The sequence below is a fragment of the Dama dama genome, chromosome 19, assembly GCF_033118175.1.
Source record: "Dama dama isolate Ldn47 chromosome 19, ASM3311817v1, whole genome shotgun sequence".
Classification (NCBI taxonomy): domain Eukaryota; kingdom Metazoa; phylum Chordata; class Mammalia; order Artiodactyla; family Cervidae; genus Dama; species Dama dama.
Window position 1 is genome coordinate 14,924,495 of NC_083699.1, and position 19,987 is coordinate 14,944,481.

Consider the following 19,987-nt stretch of genomic DNA (forward strand, 5'->3'; position numbering starts at 1 on the left):
GACACTCGACTCCTTTTTTCAGAACTCCACAGCTGGGTGTCATCCAGCCATCATAACAAGGGATGATACAACATGTGCTATTGATTTAAATTCTTCAAGGCTGGGGATTTCCCATTACACATTCTATTTGCAAGCGAGTAAGAGCACATGTTCCCTAACTCTCTATAAGATTAAACATATGAATTGAAAATAGAGCAAAATTAAGTACAGTAATTGACTGTCTACAGTGCTGAAATGGGGTACTCTAGCATATGGTGAGAGTCTTTACTATTAATTAAGTAATCACAGAAAGTTCCGTATGGATGATTTGTGAACATTCTAAAGTCAAGTTGGGAATTTGCTTCTTTATTGTGTTTTCTTTCTAAACATAATTTTCTTAAACAGCATGTGGGTCTATACAATCATATTTGCAACTCGGCAACGTTTGAGAGCTTTGACATTTCTTAATGTCACTAATTTCCATACTGAGATTTGATACATTTGGACTCACGTTAAATCAGATGTCCTACTCATCATCACAATAAAAGAATATTTTAAAAGTCTTTCTTTAATGAAGGAGAGGAAAAAAAGTCCCTTTCATTCATTTATTTATTCAACTCTCCCCACCCCATACATAGACACAAGGAGGACACACACACAGACACACACACAGTCCAAGCCTTCCTCCCCACCCCCCATCCCCCGCCAACTTTGTCTGGCTAACTTCTATTCATCAGCCAGAACTCAGCTCAAACACCTGCTCCTCATATGATTGTAGGTGGGTTTCTGTGGTTTCCTCTCTCAACTTCCAACCATCATAGAATTGTTTTTCTATGCTCTTCCCTCTGACTTCTTCACTTAGAGACTGCATCTTTTGTTTGAGTCCCCAGCTCCTATCAGAATGCCTAGCACAGCAGAAAGTGCTTGTTAAAAGCCTTCTAAATGAATGAATAACTCTCGCCTCTGGGCCAGCTAGCAGAGGAGTTCAGAGGCTAAATAAGCATCATTTATAAACTCAGCCAGACTGGTAGGAACCCAGCAAGTCTACGACAGTGCCACCCTGGGGTTTAGAGCACCTTCAGAGGCTGTGTGAGGCCAAACCAACACCGAAACCACGTGCCTTCCCACCTAAGGTCCCTGCTGCCTACCAGTTTTGCGCAGCCTGTAGACCCACAACCAGCTCAGTGTGAGCGAGGCTCCTACAGACTGTTTGCTTATTCAGGAGCTCCGTGAAGTAGGTAGAGAGCTGCAGTCCCCTTGCAAGAGCCCTAGACAGAATTCACTGAATCTCCATGAATCGTACTTAATGTTTACCAGCCTTGTGCTTAGTCGCTCAGTCACGTCCAGCTCTTGTAGACCCTGCCAGGCTTCTCTGTCCATGGAATTCTCCAGGCAAGAGTACTGGAGTGAGTTGCTGTGCCCTCCTCCAAGGGATCTTCCCAACCCAGGGATCGAACCTGTCGTTGCAGGCGGATTCTTTACCAGCTGAGCCACCAGGGAAGCTCAAGAATACTGGAGTTAGGGGTGTGTGTGTGGCTTTTGTTGTTGAGTCACTCGGTCTTGTCTGGCTGTCTGTGACCCCATGTGTCACCAGGCCAGGCTTGTTTGGGATGCAGAGGTGAGGGGTGTGTCTGTCAGTTGCTCAGTCAGGGGATCTTCCTGACCCAGGAACTGAACTGGGATCACCTGCATCGCAGGCAGATTCTTTACCAGCTGAGCTACCAGGGAAGCCCTTTTAGGCAAAATTCAATTCCATGAATCGTGCTTAATGTTTAACCACCTTGTTTTGTATTCAAGTCAGAGGTGACTTCATCACATTTGCCTGGAAAATAGACTGGAGACAAGTGAAAAGAAACTGCCTTCAGAAACCAGTTCAACTCAGGGTTGGTGCAGAAGGGCAGTGAGGCTGTGAGAAGCTCCACTTCTCAGCCATCAATTGGAGGGAAGACCTTGTAGTGATCCTGAAAGCAGTGTTTAAGTAAATGGAGGTTATGCTCCTTGATGGAGTCTTATTTTTCAGTTCAAAAGATGTCTCCTGCAGTTCACATATTAAGCAGTCAGGGGTCAAGAGGGGATTTAAAGCTACTTAGAGCCCAGTGTTCTCTAATTAATTGTAGAATCTCCTTACTCTTTACCGACCTGAGCAGATCTTTCTCCCTTACTTACTCCTTGGGCTTTTCACCTTCATGTTGCTTCTGGCCTCCGGAAAATCACATACTCATCTTCCACCTCGGTCATGAATTAGAAAATGGTTTTTAAAAATATTTTATACATCATTTGTATACTGTGCCAGAAAGGCTTCTGTGAATATCTGGTTTGTGTATTTCCCTGTGTTGTTCCTCAGTGGAAGCAAATATAAACTTTAAAAGATCCTAAAATAAAGCAGTTTGCTGGCAAAACTGGCTGCTTCCTTGTCACACTCCTGATTCAGTTTTCTTAGAGAATATTTTTAAAGCCTGATTGAGGGTGTCAGATCTGGGTTCAGTTTCCAATGCTTCTGCTCAAAAGCTGTGTGAGACCTTGGTGAGCCTCTTGTGTCTTATCTGTAGAATGGAGAGACGGGGGTGATGGTGATGGTGATGATAACAAGGTACACCTTGCAGGATTTTTATGAAAATAAAGTAAAATAAAGTCAGGCATGTGTGAGCCGCAAGCAGAGTGCCTGGCCCACTGTAACTTGTTTAGTTAATGACATTTCCTTTGTGACTTGAGGTGCAGGTATCTTGAGACTCTTCCTTTGTCTCCTGTCCTCCCCTCCTTCCCCCTCTCCCCTCTTCAGCCTCACTGCCTGTACTGTGACACCCACTCAGCAATGGTCTGAGCAGGAACAGACCTGACCACCTGCTCGGACAAGAATAGACCTAACCTCCCCAAGCCACTTCTTTGGGGACCTGGCTCTCCCTGGTCAAGACTTCCTGTGCAGGAGATGTGTCACAAACAGCCTGTTCCTGCTGCCCTCTGCCCCCTACAGTCATCCCTTCCCACTTTCTGAGCAACAGCATCTAATCATGTAGGATGATCGTGTCACACGAGTGTGCTGTCACCAGCGGGGAGCATTCTGAGCCCACCCATCATGAGTCTGGGGCTTGGTGCCCCCTGACACTGTTCCTTCTTTTTCTAGAGCTATATTAGCCATCAGCCAACATGGAACCAGTGGAGGCACAGCCCCAGTCTTGTTAGTTAACAAGTTGGTTCAGTGAGTAAAATCAAATAGCTCAACTAAAAATCCAGTCAAGGCATTGTAGACCATAACAGAAGACCCTCAGTGGGAAGGATAGAAGTGCCTAATAACATCAAGTAACAAGAAAGTAAAAAGCACTGAATTTGATAAAAAGTGAAATAATTTCTATAAATGAGTCACATTAATGAATAAAACTGAGGAAAATTCAGAACAATCTTTTTAAAAAACTTTAATGAACTTTAATAATCTATTTAATAATCTATTTTTGTTTCCTTCTAACATTTTTCTGCATACATTTACACACATGTATTTATTGAAGTAATAGCAATTGAAATATTTTATATATGATTGTTTCCAAATAAAATGCTAATGTATTATAAAGAAATTTATGTACAGTTTTTATTTTTCACTTATAAGCACAGTGTATGTTCTTCAGAAACACTATATTTAATGTCCTTGGAGTGCTTTTATTATTTGAATATTTCATGATGTGTTATATATCTGTTCATTTTGGTTATTTCTATTGTATTATTTAAATTCTGTGAGGTCAATCCTTATATATGAAGCTCTGTTTGTATCTCAGATTATTTCCTTAGGAAAAAAATTCAAGAATTGGCATTATCAGGTTAGGGTATAAACAAGTGTTTGTTCTAGTCTTTGTTTTGAAATGAACTATAAAGAAATCTCCTTCAGAGAGCTACTCTCATCATCCATTTTTACCCTACAGATTCATTCTTTAACTCCTCCTTTGTGCCAAGAACCAAATTGGGTTACACGAATTCCTTACCCTGTTGCATCTTCAGGAGAGCTCAGGCTTCACGTCTCCCCGGTCATCCTCCCTGCATATCTCCTCACCACCCAGCATCTCCCTAGCCTGAGCCGTGCCCCCTCTGCCGTCACCCCCATCCACAATCCCAGCTCTCATAGCACACGCGTGCTAAGTCACTTCAGTCATGTCCAACTCTTTGTGACCCCTGGACTGCAGCCTGCCAGACTCTTGTAACCACGGGATTCTCCAGGCACGCATGCTGGAGCGGGTTGCCATTTCCTCCTCCACTCATAGCGGTGTCACGGCATCTACCATACTGGATCCTAAGTGTCTAACTCCATCTCACCATTGGGCAGTAAGTGCTGGGGGTTAAGGAATGTACCTTGTTCATCTTTATTGTTCCCGCACCAAACCTAGTAACTTATACACAGAATATGGCAACCCATACCAGCGTTCATGTCTGGAGAATCCCGTGGACAGAGGAGCCTGGAGGGATACAGTCCATCGGGTAGCAAAGAGTAGGCCATGACTGAAGTGACTTAGCATGCACACATGCATACACAGGCACAGAATAAGGGAACAAAGGCCATACAACTATTTAGTCAACACACACACACTTCCAATCTTATTATTATTAGGTACAGGACATAGAGGTATGAGAGAGAAAGAGAAGAAAGATGGTCATTATCATGAAGGAATATGGTTGGATATTCTTGGCTGTAGGTATAGAGATGGGATATCACTTTTGGGCATGGGCCAGATGGAATTAAAGTCAGGATTTTATCAGGTCTTTGAGGACACAGCCTTCCTGGAGACATCGATTTAGAGTCAGTTTTGTAGTCCACTGAACCAAAAACAAACTGGATAATTAATCTTTACTGAATCAAATTAGCCCCAAATCAGATTTGTTTTAATTATCCTAAATAAATATAATTGTACAACTTTTATTTTGTCCCTTTAAATGGGGATATAAGTGACTGTGTTCTGTTTGAATGGAAAAGATCATTTGAAAATAACTTATGTGTAGCTGCACAACCTACCAATGGTGTGCTTCACATGGCAAACTTGGCTTTGGAAACAGTTTCACCTTCCATCTGGAATTCCTTAGTAATAGGTACATGTTAATGGAGAAGGGAATGGCTACCCACCCCAGTATTCCTGCATGGAAATTCCATGGACAGAGGAGCCTGGTGGGGGCTACAGTTCATGGGGTTGCAAAGAGTTGGATACGACTGAGTGACTGACACAGTAATACAGTAATAATTCAGATATGTGTTAACCAACTCAGTGCCCAAGGAAGTCTTGTTTGGTTGTCAAACATTGTTGGTACTAACTGATTTCATAATGCCCAAGTCAGGGTAAAAAGCAGAGAGACATTACTTTGCCAACAAAGGCCCATCTAGTCAAAACTATGGTTTTCCCTGTAGTCATGTATGGATGTGAGAGTTGGACTATAAAGAAAGCTGAATGTCAAAGAATTGATGCTTTTGAACTGTGGTGTTGGAGAAGACTCTTGAGAGTCCCTTGGACTGCACGGAGATCAGATCAGTCCATCCTAAAGGAAATCAGTCCTAAATATTCATTGGAAGGATTGATGCTGAAGCTGAAACTCCAAATGGTGGCATCCATTTGGCCACCTGATGCAAAGAACTGACTCATTTGAAAAGACCCTGATGCTGGGAAAGATTGAAGGCAGGAGGGGAAGGAGACAATAGAGGATGAGATGGTTGGATGGCATCACCAACTCAATGGACATGAGGTTTCACCAAGCTCCGGGAGTTGATGATGGACAGGGAAGCCTGGCCTGCTGAAGTCCATGGGATCGCAGAGTCAGACACTACTGAGCGACTGAAATGAACAGAAGTCAGCGTAAAATATAACATGTGCAATGTGTGACAGCCAATAAACAGATGCATGCATGCACACACACACACACACAGATTACACAGCTACAAAATAAACATGTGAAATTTAACTTTATTTGTCTCCATAGAACTGAATGTAGCAGATCTTGAGTCCTTATTGGATCTGTTACTAAAATCTTGCCATATTCATTAGCAGATACATGATGTAATTTCCTGATTTTTCCTCAGGTTCTTAAGTGTAAATACCAAGTTGAGCCATGTGCTCACACCCCTTTCCTCCATGAGTGATCTACATATCAGGTTGTTGTTACTATCCCGGCACTTGTTGGGATGACCCAGGGTCTCCAGGACCTGTGTCTGGAGTGTCTTGTGCTCCTGAGAGGTGTCTTTCCTCCCTCAGGACAAGCCCAGCAGTCCTCAGCTGTCCTCTCTGCTCCACACTGGGCTGTCCAAGTGGGTTCATTCAGCCATTGCCTCCCTACACTGGGGCAGAGGTTTCTGATCTCTTGGGCTCTACCCTGGAAAGCAAGGTCTAGTCTCTTGTGCTTTGAGCACCATATAATTCTTGGAGTTCCACACATCAAAGATTCTGTCTTCCCTCCACCTCCCCCCATCACAGCCTTCCTGCCTGCCCAGCCTTACATGTCAGGGGAGCAGGAAGAGGGCAGTTGTGGGCAGGAGAACTTGCTCCACCTTCATACACCTGTGGTTTTCCAAGAACCAAGGCTGATGGATGCTCAGGAAGATTTTTCTCTTGAGAACATTGTCTTTTTGTGAGTTCCAATCTCCCCAAGCCTCAGAAGCTAAATCTGACTACCTCTGTCTCCTTGCACTTCAGCCACAGTACTCCTAATCTTCCCTGGGACAACGAGTGCCTCACATTGAGTGAAAGAGGGTTCCGTCCACGCATGGGGCAGGAATTTCCATTAATATCTCCAGATGTCATCCTTCCAACACACCCACACCCATGCACACATATGTAGGTAGGTAGGTAGATAGCTATATATATGGTAATTCAAGTAAAGATAATTTAATAACTTCCAGTTGTGTCTGACTCTTTGAGACCTAATGAAATGTAGCCCATCAAGCTCCTCTGTGGTTGAAATTCTCCAGACAAGAATACTGAAGTGGGTTGCCTTTTCCTTCTCCAGGGGATCTTCCTGACCAGGGATCAAACTTGGGTCTCCTGCATGTCAGGCAGATTCTTTACTGTCTGAGCCACCAGGGGAGCTCCAACTTAATAACCTCAAAGATCAGGTTTGTTTTTAATGGAAAGAATAGGGAGGAGGGTTGATTCTGTGCTGAGGAAAAAAAAGAAAAGGTCAAAGAAAGTGCACATCTCTGCCGAGCACCAGATGAATCAGGCTGCACCTCTTATTCCCAGCCTTCTTCTCTTTGCTCTCGCTGCCTTTTATTAAAAAGCAAATGCCCCTTTTAATAAAGCTCAATTTCAGAAGTTCATATTTAACCTCGTTCCCATAGCATTCATAAAGAAGCAGAAACAGTACTTGTAATTTAGGGCTGGGAGCCCTAAAAAGAAATGAAATATCTCACTGAAGGATTCTGATATAACATGAAGACATGAAAAAATATAGTAGTGCATCTCTGGCTTATGTAGGAAGAATCAAAGAACCATGAAATTGATTTTATTTACCACTAAAAGACACAGAACTTAGAATCTAGGTTGTCATTATGTAATTAGAAATTAATTTCAGCAGCATGTTATCATCTGAACTAAATGTCAGTCAGAGTAATGAGCAGGATGTTAATGAGTTTCAGAAAAGCGTGCGTGCTTACTCATACCTCAAAATAGTCACGTTGGAGAGAAAGATAGAGGCTCCTAAAGTATGAGGATCTGCTGCTGCTGTGGTTTTCTAAGACTCCCCAGTATGTGACCAGTTTAACAGGAGGTGACTCCTCAACTTGTCCACATTGAACTACTACAGTAGTTGAAATGTGAAGTTGAAGAACACTTTGATTTTAAAATGCGATTCAAGAGCATCAGATAACGTATCTATAATTTTAACTTTGGTGAAGTGTGAAAATTTAATGAATACTCCATCAGATTCTAAAAGTTTGAATTACTGAGGTGGCTCAGTGGGTAAAAAACCCACCTGCCATGCAGGAGACGTGGGTTCGATCCCCTGGAGGAGGGCATGGCAACCCAGTCCAGTATTTTTGCCTGGAGAATCCCATTGACAGAGAAGCCTGGAGGACTATAGTCCATAGGGTCGCAAAGAGTCCACCACGACTGAAGTGACAGATCACACACCCTAACCCTAACCTCCCTCCCCCATAAAACAGATTATCTCATTTAGGATAGCACAGCTCATTTGTGGGAAAGACCTTTCTGGCACTTGGACATGGTTTCTTATTTCTTCTTGTCATTTTATGAATTACTGTATGTCTGCCAAGGAAGAGCCCAAATAAACCTAAATCTGGAATTAGACTACCTAGGATTTAAAATAATAGAATTTGCCATCAAATTGATTGCCTCACAGTCAGCCAGTGTCAAACTCAGTGGCTGATATTTTTGCTCATGCAGACGTCTCAGAGAGGAAAAGAAAATTACAATTGGTAATAGAACTTTTTTCCTCACACAGTGTTACTTCTGCCACTCTGCCCTCCAGCATGTGATGAGGGGAAGTTGAGACAGCTTGGGTTATAAAGGAGGACCAAAGGGGTGCCGTGTTGTGGGGGGCCCACATGAGCCTCCCTGTCTATGTGGTGTGTCCTATCACTGCTCGCTCTGTTTGGGAAGCCTCAGAGATAGTTTGCCTTCTTAGCACCAATACTTCAGGCCTTGATGGGAGAAGGCCTTAAAGTACTCCCGGTAATACTCCAGTGTGGCCTCACGTGTTGCTGTCCGTATTTCACTCTTCCAGTTTGGGCTTTTGGACTACTGCTAGTCTTCACGTGAAGTTGAAAACCTCTTATGTTTGGCTGTTCTCCTGAAATTCCTCACTGAGCGACCCTCTCCTCTGGTCTCTTCCCTCCCGGGACAGGGGGTGTGGGGCAGCAGGGCCAGGATATAGCCCAGAAGCAGGGTTGCCCACATCACCAGGCATGTTTGCTCACGGGTTCTAGGAGTCACTTTTCACACTGTAGTCGTTGTCAACTTGAACATGTATTACAGCCCTTTTATGAGGATGGTAATAAACCTTAATAAATCTCTTAAGGAAGAGATGCCCTAAGACATCTGGTTTGCACAGATACAAGAACCATGGGCTAGCCACAGCCTGCTTCAAGGTTGAAAGCAACACTCAGGCAACAGACTAGTTAAATTCTGTCCCTCACTTAGCCGCATAATTTTGGGCTGATCTTTTAATCTCAGTTTTATCATCTGTAAAATGGGGACAATAGTACCCTATAGGCTGTTAGAATTAAAGATATTACCTCTGCACATGGCAAATGGGGGTGCTTCCCTGGTGGCTCAGATGGTAAAGAATCTCCCTGCAATGTGGGAGACCCAGGGTCGATCCCTGGGTCAAGGTCGATCCCCTGGAGAGGGGAATGGCTATCCACTCCAGTATTCTTCCCTGGAGAATTCCATGGACAGAGGAGCCTAGTGAGCTACAGTCCACGGGGTCGCAAAGAGTCAGACACGACTGAGCACTAACACTTCGACTTGCTTTCATGGTGCATGGACAGTATATAGCAGCTCTCACAATTTGACCCACACGTGTCTCTCTGCACGTAGATCTCTAATTGCTTTCCATTCAAGGCTCTTGTAGCATAAAATAGCTTTCAAACTCTCACAAGACTCATTACAGTAGACTTATTGACTTATAGTTTGAAAAGTTAATTACTATTAACTTAGTAGCCCCACCCATGCACATTAATATAGAAATTCTAAAGAGGGCCTGAGGATTTAGAGCATGGGGTGCAAAGACTCAGGCAATAATGAGAGAAAAGGAATAAAAAAGGAAAAATTAGAGCTTACTCTTTAGTTTTTCAGACAATGGATTGTCCCGACAGATGTGTCTCTGCCATGGCATTAACAATTACAAGACTGGTGAGCAGGCTCTGAGCAAGTCAAACTTTGGCGGATTTAGAGATTGTGCAGACGGGGGATGGGGCCCAGGAGCCTTATCTTCAAGCTGCCTGGCCCTTTATCTGTGTTTCAGGGCTCATCACAATGTTGGCTGTGGGAGGTAGGGGCTAGAAGCCCCTGCCGACAGTGATCTTATCATTCCCTGTAATGCTTTCATTAATGGCTGGCTTTGCCCGCTCTTTTTCCAATATGTTGCACACCAATATAATTTCTGTCAGTTACCAGGCCTTGATGTCATCTAGGCTCTGGAATTGTGTTATTGAACTCACATTCATTGTCAAACCTTTTCAAGATAAACCTATCTTCCCTTATCATATGAATGTGTTGATTCTCCTTTGCTGTGTATAAAGAATGACTTTTAGGCAGCTGTAACACCTTCACCGAAATATTCATTCATTCTCTCTCCCCTTCTCCCTCTCTCTGCTCCTGTGAATGTGTCCATTTCCTTCCCTTCTTCTCCACTTATCTCCCAATTTCTTTCTTTTCTGAAGGGAAAAAGAAAAGGAAATTTTTAAAATTCTCTTACAAAAGACTTTCTGTCACAGAGGGAAATCACTGTTAGCTTGAGTGAGTGGCGTTCACTGTGGGGCCTTGCTGTTTGGGAAAACATCCACTGCTTTGAAGCATGCAAGCACCGACTAATTGCACCCAGCTCATCACATCCGGCTTTCTCCACTTGGCCCAGCCTCACACTCCCTCACCAGAAAAAGTGAAACTGCAGTGTCAGGCACACAAGAAGATGTTGCAGTAAGCTGAACTTGCATAAAATAGGGATTCTCATTACTCCAGTTTTTTTAAATCATAGCTGTCTGCATACAGGAAGAGGGGGAGGGGAGTGCAAGGGGTTGATGGTATTGTGTTTTGATGGGGACTCAGGGCTGAGTGGGGCTTCCCTGGTAGCTCAGACATTAAAGAATCTGCCTGCAGTGTGGGAGACCTGGGTTCGACCCCTGGGTTGGGAAGATCCCCTTGAGAAGGGAATAGCTGCCCACTCTAGTGTTCTTGCCTAGAGAATCCCATGGACAGAGCAGCCTGGTGGGCTACAGTCCGTGGGGTCGCAGTTGGACACGACTGAAAGACGAACACTTTGACCTTCACTTTCAGGGCTGGGTGTTTTGCTCTGAGTAGAAACTGTAGATAGCCCTGCTCAGAGGTGAGATGAGGCTGTGCAGCGGGAAGCCCGAAGGCAGCTGAGGTTCACTGGTCTGTCACTGAGTCCTTGATGGATGATCCCTGATGCTCAGATCTGAATTTGAACTTGACCGTCTGTCGACAATGGTGCTGTCATCATTTGTTACTGCTGTTCCTCTGTGTCTTTTTTCTACCTGTACCATCCTACTACCACGACCGTCAGTTCTGCTTTTTCTGTTTTATGGCTTGGATACTTTGCTTCATGCAGTGGATATAGTTTCTGAAATGTTGTGAATCATTTATAGGACATGCCTTCTGAAACACTGTGACTAATTTGTGGTTTTAAGTAACGTTAAATTCACCTTAATGCAGAAAAGTATAAAGAAGAAAACAAAGTGGTCTAACATCCCATCGACTGCATAACTCTGCTAATATTTTTCAAAAAATCAGAGTATATATATTTACATAGGACAAAGGTATGAATTGTATAAATACTACAATTAGTATAAGTTGTATATCGATAAGCACCCCACTTTCCTTACCACCACTTCAGTCCTTAGCATCCCTCCCAACATTAGGGTCTGTGCAGGGTAGGAAGCACTGTGTTAAGAATACTGCAGTCAATAAGGTGTCACCCTGGGTCAAAAAGAAGTTGCCAGTCTAATGGGTCAAAGAATCATTTGACCTACAGTTGCCTATTGTTTGGCGTGCATTGTTTTTTTTTTTTTTTAATTGTTGATATCTGTATTATTTTTATTTTTTTTAACTTTTTGTTTTATTTTGGAGGATAGCCGGTTAACAATGTTGTGATAGTTTCCAGTGGACAGCAGAGGGACTCAGCCATACATATACATATATCCTTTCTCCCCCGAACTCCCCTCCCATCCAGACTGAGCAGAGTTCCCTGTGCCATACAGTAGGACTTTGTTGGTTATCCATTTTAAATATAGCCAGGTGTGGCCTGCGTTGTAGTAAAAGTGGTCAACATCATAAGTCAGAGTTCACATAAAAACAGCTTCTCTTGAAAAATCTGAATAACTATGTACATTGAATAACTATTACGTTCCCCCTGGCAGCCGTTTTCCTTGCAGAGGAAATGCTGCCCCAATAGCGTGCATTCTCTAGCTTGCCACCAGCCCCACCACTGCTTGCTATGGACCCAGCACTGAAACCTGATGTCACTTGTCTCTTATCTTCATGCTTGCCCATTCTTAGAGTAGAAAAACATCTTCAGAACCCAGGATCCTGTCAAAAGTACAGGGGTAAAGCTACTCCAAGAGGATCATAAGCTTTTTCTTACACCTGAAGGCAGAGGAGTTTGCAGTTCCTATTCAAAACCAGCAAAATATTCAAGCTGGAAAGGATGTAAAGCTAATCCAAGTCGCTTGCTTTTTACCTGCAGAAGTTCAGATACTTTCTGACTGATCATTATTGAGAATTTGAAATGTATCAGCTTTAAGTTAATCCAGACTTACAGTTATATGAAAGGAAATTCATGTCACACTAATCAGAATTTCTTCTGGTTTACAAACATTTCTGTAACATGCACTAGTTTATACTACAAGAGGGGGCAAGTTGATGGGGACTATTCAAAACACAGAAATGCAGAAACTGGTTACAGAAGTCATTCCTTCTTGGAGGTGGAAGAGAACAGTTTAGAGCAAGAAGGAGTGCTAATTTATCAAAGGTTTGGCCCAGGGAATCAGACAGTCCATATGAGTGACCTGGGCAGATTGCTGTACTGTCTGAGATCTAGTTTCCCCATCTGTAAGTTGGAGATAATTATGCCTTCTTATAGGTAGTGCAGATTAAGTTACATAATATAAATAGAATGTTTAGCATTATAGTAAAATGCATAAGGAGTAGGTCTGTCATTGTTATTATTACTAATAATAATTCTGGATTCCCTGTTTTTTTTAGTCAATTTGGTCTTTTAGTACATATGCACTGAGTCATGTAATCATGAATATGACACTTGAATTCTCTGAGTCGCATTTTTCTCATCTGCTTAAATTGAAGAATAATAGCTACCTCTTCTCCACCATAAGGTGTCAGGAAATCAACTGCAAGTGCGTTTGTGGGTTCATGGGCTTCCCTAGTGGCTTAGACGGTAAAGAATTTGCCTACAGTGTGGGAGACCCAGGTTCGATCCCTGGGTTGGAAAGATCCCCTGAAGGAGGGAACAGCTACCCGCTCCAGTATTCTTTGCCAGATGGGCTACAGTCCATGGGGTCGCAGAGAGTCAGACACAACCGAGTGCCTAACACTAGTGGCATTTGTAGTACTGAACCAACTATTACTACTTTGTTATTCATTTCACCAGGAACGTTTTAAATTAGGGTTTTAAAAGATGGCTGAGATGTCCCAAACTACTTATCCCTCATTAAGATTTACATTTGTCTCCAGCTCAGCTCATCAGGTGAATTCACTGAATAATGTTAGCCAATAAAAATATTTAGATAAGTCCAGAACAGATTTTCTTGTGTACTTTTACTTTGCAGCCTAGAAATTAAATGAAGAGAGAACAGGCTGGTTTAGAGGAATAGGCTAATGAATAATTGGCCTTTGTGTGTTCTTCCCTAAGGAAAACAAGAATTAATAGAACAACACAAAAACGTGCCTGCTTTGCTGAAGTACACATTGAGGTCAGAAGTAGACACAAGTTGCTCATGTAATGGTCACCGTGATGCATTTATTGCGTCCCAATGTGCTATGGCTTTGGAAGCTGTTGAGGATGGGCACCCTACCCCTGTTTCATTTGCATTGGCCCAGGAGCCTGGACTGGAGGAAAGAGCTAGGGCCAGGCCTAGGCTGAACTTCTGCCTACTTGCTAACAGTGTGCCTGTGAGCATGCCTATACATGTACAGGGGGGTCCTTATGTTTTGATCAGTGTATAAAATGCATTTTGCTGCAGTTGGGTGTCTCCCTGCTGTGGCAATATCTAGAAGATGTTGTACAGTGTGCTATTGAACTGGTTTGATATACTCAGAGCAAGACGGTGGGTGCTTAGCGTAATATTCGATCAGGACCAGAGAGAGTATGGGATTCTTTATCACTTCTCTGTTAATTTGTTTATTCAGCAAATACTGAGGTCTGCAGTATTCTAGACTTCAGCATTCTAGAGGAAGAGCAAGCAGGTGATAGTCTTACTCTCGTGAAGTTTATGTTGTACAGGGGAAGACTGGTGTTAAATAAATTGCTTAAAGAAATAAACAAGATATTTACATAATTATGTGTTCTGAGGGCAATAAAGGACATCAAGAGGAAATTAGATTCCCCCATCAAAGAAGGCCTCTGAAGATATCATGCTTGAACTGAATCATCACCATGTGCACAAAATCAAGGACCAGGCACTATGCTAGGCAGAGGGAACACAGAGGCCCAATGACAAAAGGCTTGGCATGTTTCCTCTTGGGCATGTTTTTCTGGCGTTTTTCTCAACCACAAGGTAGTTACATTCTGCTGTAATGTAAGATTAGATTATAAATTATCTCTTATAATCCTGAGCTAAGACTGCAAAGTCCAAACAATAAGTTGTTTACAGTGAAGCATCGTGTTTTGTTTTCGATCACGCGTGGGCCTCCCCCCGGGACACAGGCAGATTTCTGCGGAGGGAGAATGGTACCATTTCAGTGATCCTCAACGCTGCCTGCAGCTCTCATTCTGCCATCTGGGGCTCACCCCTTTTGTCCCATCTAAGAGTCTAATGTTGTCACAGGCAGTTTCCACTTTTTCAAAGCAGTGCATTCCTGAAATCCACATCAGGAGGTAGATTTTATTGACCCATAGAAACAATGGGATTGTGTTCTGGACAGAGAAGTTAGCAAGCCGTGAATCTTCATGTGTGAGTGAAGCAAAGCAGTCAGACGAAATCTCTCACCCAGAAACGGCCTTATTGAACTATGAGCCCTTGAACCAGTTAGGATGCCACGAGAAGAAATGACAACAAAACCCACCATAAAAAGCCTTAAAAAGTAAGGACGTTTGGTGTCTCCCAGAACAAGAACAGGGTGAGTCTAGGCTGGTTCAGAAGTCCTGTGATGTCTTAGGGACTCAGGTTCCTCACCCCTTGGCTGCTCCTCCTGGGCACAGAGCCTTGACTCTGAGCTGTAGCCCCTCGTGGTACAACATGGCTGCCACAGCTCCAGGAAACACAAGAGCCACACGAGGCCAAAGAAATGGGTTGTGTTCTGCATGGCGTCTCCTTCGGTGAGAGAAATTGGCCTTTCCCAGAAGCCCAAGCAGACGTTTCCTTAAGTGCTTGTCCATGGGGCACCCAGTGCCCCTCCCCACTGTGTTCTAGACACCAGGACATTATCCTGAATTCTCCCCTCTCCTGTATTTCCTTATTCTCTATCACCTGTCTGTTCTGATCTTCAGTAATCTGTCACTGATCCTCCATCCTTTTGTTTACTACAGTATTTCAGATTCTCATGAACTCTCCCAGTTCTCCCTGCTTCCAGTTTACCTTCCACAAAGCCACTGATGTTATCTTATAAAACACAGATCTCATCATATCACTTTCCTACTTAAAATCCTTCAGGGATTTTTTAACCCATATACAATTAAATCTCAATTTTTTCTTCTGACCATAGGTATGACCTCTCTCTTTAAAAAAAAAAGAGAAAGAAAGATACATGGCAGCTCAATTAAGATAACAATGGATATAGAACTGCTGTGACTGAAATGGGGGTGTGGAAGGGGCTCATAGCTCATCCAAGTGGATCCTTTTGCTTCCCTCATATGGGGACCTCAAAGCCCTTTCTGGGCTATGATTTCTCAAAGTGCACCAAGCTAGAGTAGAAAGGGGTCTTTGAGTTGAATAATGCCCCCAAACCATGTAATACCCCAATAACGTAGTGTCTCCATTTCACCTTTCAAACTTCCGAGAGTCTGCCTTCTAGGAGAATTTGTGCTGTCATTGTGATCAACAGGTTAACACAAGCAGATGCTTGAAGACAAAGTGAGGCCAGTTTAACACCAGAATGCAGCTAATATCAAAAACTAAGAATAACAATTTCTAATCATATGGATTGTTCTTATGGTTACATTTTCATTCTTACAGTTTTTTTAAGATGAAAGATTTGTGATTTGCTTTGATAATCCTGAGATTAGTCTTTTTTCCTTTCACAAGGCCTTTCATATCAGACATCTTGAGACAACCAACATTTCATGCGTTTCCATTTCTAATCAAGGCACTTTTGAGCTACACAGGCTTTAGAATGGAATTTCGAATAGAACTCTGTGATAGCTGAATATACTGATTATTCTCCTCCCTCTTGATATCAACCTGTATTTATTCTTTATGTCTATTTAAGAATTCAGCCTTTGCTGTTGTTCTATGAAGAGAAAGAGCTGTTTAGATGCAACTTACATTCTGTTATGGAATATGACCTTCTTAATGAGGAGGTTAAATATTAATGAAGACTAATTGATGCATAATTTTAACAAGGAAGGTCATTATCAGTTTGAAGCAAGAGCTTAATGGATTCTGCGTTTCAGCAGGTATTTGCATATTTAGTGACACTGTCAAAAGGCTGGGAGGAGAAACGTGAGGGGTGAACAGAGGGTAATGGGCAGGTAAGAAGGACGACCTCCAACTAGACCAGACTCTGTAGTTCTATTGCTTTTATCCATTCTTGTTCCGGCAAGAGTTTGAGGAAAGGGAACGTGTCCTTTTGTGTCTTTGTGGACCCAGGCAAACAGCTCTTCACTCTTACTTCCCTTCTGACTCTGACCACCTCCAGTCCCCACCTCCTATTGGCCTAGGTGTCATTTCCCTCATCACAGTAGGTTTTCCTGCCTCTCCCCTGATGGTCTGCCATATCACACCCTGGAGCCAACCTATTTCTGGCCACTGCTCTTTGCTCTCAGACTCTGTGTGCATAGCCTGTGCCCCTGGCTCCATAGGATCTGGTTGTTACCATCTGTCATCTGCTGGTCTGTCCAGGTGCTCCCAGTGAGAGCCCACCCCCCATTCTTCCCACTTTCAACTGGGATTTCACAGAACCTAAGCACCACCAAGAAGCAGAAAATAAGTATCCATTGTCTGAAGCTTCAAGCCGATTCTGATTCTCTCCTAATCCTTTTAAGTGTGATATGCACTTAAATCAAGAGAACCAGAGACAACAATGATTTGGGAAAATGATAATCTTATCCTAGCCGATTTCAGTGACACTCCAACATGGTTAAGAAAATTGACTGTCAGATCTGATCAGTGTTGTTGAAGTGAACAGCCCTCCTTCCCGGAGTGGCGGGAGTCAGATGCTGACCCAGCAGGAGCAGTTTTAATGCCTGAAGACGCCAGTAACCTCGAGAAGCAGCTTAACCTCAAAGCGCCGCTGACTGCCCATGTGGCTTGTCTCTTCTGTTTTGCAGGTACGACGTGTTTGATTGCTCTGCTATCAGATAAAGACCTCACTGTGGCCAACGTGGGTGACTCGCGTGGGGTCCTATGTGACAAGGATGGAAATGCCATTCCTTTGTCTCATGATCACAAACCCTACCAGCTGAAGGAGAGGAAGAGGATAAAGAGAGCCGGTGAGCTTATCAGTGCCTCCAAGGACTGTGTGCTGTCTTGTTCAAGTGGCCAAGGCGGTTTCCGGGAGATTCCCCGGGAGAGATGCTCCTTTACCCAGTGAGGAACAGATCCATGCAAAGGCTGCAACTGAGGCAGCTGGGACTGGACTTTGTAACATTTCCCATCAAATGCGTGGCCACTGAATTTGCCCTTCTTCATGGCCAACGTGTCCACAATAGCCAAAAAAAGCCCTTAGTTGAAAGGCTAATGGGATCTTTGGGCCATTGCTTACCATACTCTGCTTCCTTCCAGCCATGCCAAACTACTAACCACCAAATGAACCATGGAGCTGACACGTCTGTGCCTTTGCAAGTGTTGCCCACACTGTCCAGTGGGTAATAATGACCTTGCCCTTTAAGACTTGGTTTCAGGATGTCCTTTTGGCAGCCTTCCCTGTCACACTGAGCCAAAGGCTTCCCCAGTCTGGCTTAGGTACCCCTTCAGTCTTTCCCTGGCATCCTATGTGGACCTCTTGGGTCACTTTTCGCAGGATGTGGACATATTTGGTCTGTTCATCTGTATACTCCCAACTCCAAGCTCAATGCCTGATCTAAGTATATATGTCAGTTGGAGGAGGGAGAGAATCCCTTTTTTATTTTTTCAACGTCTAGGGGCTGGAGGTACAAATGGACATCCTGGAATTGAGAAGGGGTAGGGGATGGAGTAGACAGATATTATTAAAAAGTTAAAACAGGCAAATTATTTAGTCTATTACAAGGTGATAACTGCTATGGAGAGACACAGAACGTTAGGGAAAGGGGAGTGTTGGGGTGGTCAGTGTGGGTCTCACTAAGGTGACATTGGCAAAGACTTAAAGAAAGATTATCAGTTGGTGATTACATTTTCATAGTTAATTTGGAGGGATTCTTTTCTACCTGTAGGCTTTCCTGGTGGCTCAGACCATAAAAAGTCTACCTGCAATGCAGGAGACCTGGGTTCAATCCCAGGGTCAGGAAGATCTCCTGGAGAAGGGAATGGCAACCCACTCTAGTAGTCTTGCCTGGAGAATCCCATGGACAGAGGAGCCTGGTGGGCTCCAATCCATGGGGTCTCAAAGACTTGGACACTACTGAGCAACTAACACTTTCGTTTTTTCTACCTGTCCAGAGGAGGACCCCTTGTCTCCCCAAACTGACCACTACAGCTTGTAGCCTCTCTGTCGCATGCCAAGCGGCAGGCCCTGTTGCCCAAGGGAGTTCAGGTCCCCCAGGTCGCTGCCCAAGAAGTGCCCCTGCCCTCTAGGGGAATCTGCAGATTGACCATCAATCTCTGCACACCAGCTTCTGCCCAGAACCTAATCAACATTTGAGTTCTCACAGTGGGAAGCTATACTGTTGAATCCAAAATCATTGAATTTTATTACAACCTCCTGCTTCAGTGACTACTTGAGATGCAGAATAATTTTTAATGAAAGCACTGGACAGGTTTTCTGTCAGTGGGATGGCACGGTGTTTTAAGAACATCTGTCAAGCTTTGATGATCTCCCTTGCTTATGAAGGCAGCATCTCCTCAGTCATCCACTGTGACCCTGGACTTGGGATACAGTCAGCTTGCTCTTGAGGAAGCACAGTGGGGATGTGTATACGGTACACCTGAGATGCCACCTTAGCGCTCTCTTCTGACATGTCAGCCCACTGTATCCTCTCTCCTCCTCCCTGCCCCCACCCGGAAGTGATTATAGGAGCAAATTCAGACCGCATCTCCAAGGAGGTTAATCTCATGTGCTGTGTCAAGGGTATACTTTACAGCAGGACTTAATGAGCAATGACTGGTTTTATTATATTTATGTGTGTCTTCTCTGACCTCAGCCTTCCTTTCTGGACACCTATCCCCCTCCTGTTTGGTGTCGCAATACCCTGCAACCTGTCTAGGTCAAAATACACATCAGTCTTTCTGTCTCCCTGCCTTAAGCTGTTTGTACAACAGTAGTGATGTCAGCGGTCATTTACCGTGCATTCTACTCTGTGCTGGGAGCTACGCTGGGTGCTTTACATACACTTTCTCTTTCCCTACCTTATGAGGTTGATAATGTTATTCTCATTTTACAACCAAAGAAATGGAGCCTCAGAGAGGCTTGTGTGCCCAAGGACACACAGCTAGTGAATGGTGAGACCAGAACTGAAACCCCAGACAGTGACTCAAGAGAGAGCCTGCGCTCTTGCCCGGGAAACCACTCTTCCTGGAATGTTCTTAGACATCCCTGCTCATGGAAGTCCTACCTATCATTCCGTTCAGAGCTGAGCTTTAATGCTCACTCTGCCCTGATTATCACAACTGGAAATCTTCCCTCTCTCCTCTGTCTATAGCATTTAACAGGTGCTAGGTTCTCCCTGAAAAAATTACTGCTCTGTGCTTGTAGCTGTGAATGCAGGTGAATTTTCCCTCCTGCCAGACTCTCTGCTTCTTTAGGAAAAGGTCTAGATCTTG

At 43.7% G+C, this 19,987-nt stretch overlaps 1 protein-coding gene across 1 annotated transcript in view; it reads left to right on the forward strand.

The window, feature by feature from the left end:
- Positions 1–19,987, forward strand: part of PPM1L (protein phosphatase, Mg2+/Mn2+ dependent 1L) — a 325,087-nt gene that overhangs the window by 293,512 nt on the left and 11,588 nt on the right. Inside the window, exon 3 of the mRNA XM_061168244.1 lies at positions 17,359–17,520. Within this exon, the coding sequence (XP_061024227.1) occupies positions 17,359–17,520 (162 nt within the window). The remainder of the gene's footprint in view (positions 1–17,358; positions 17,521–19,987) is intronic.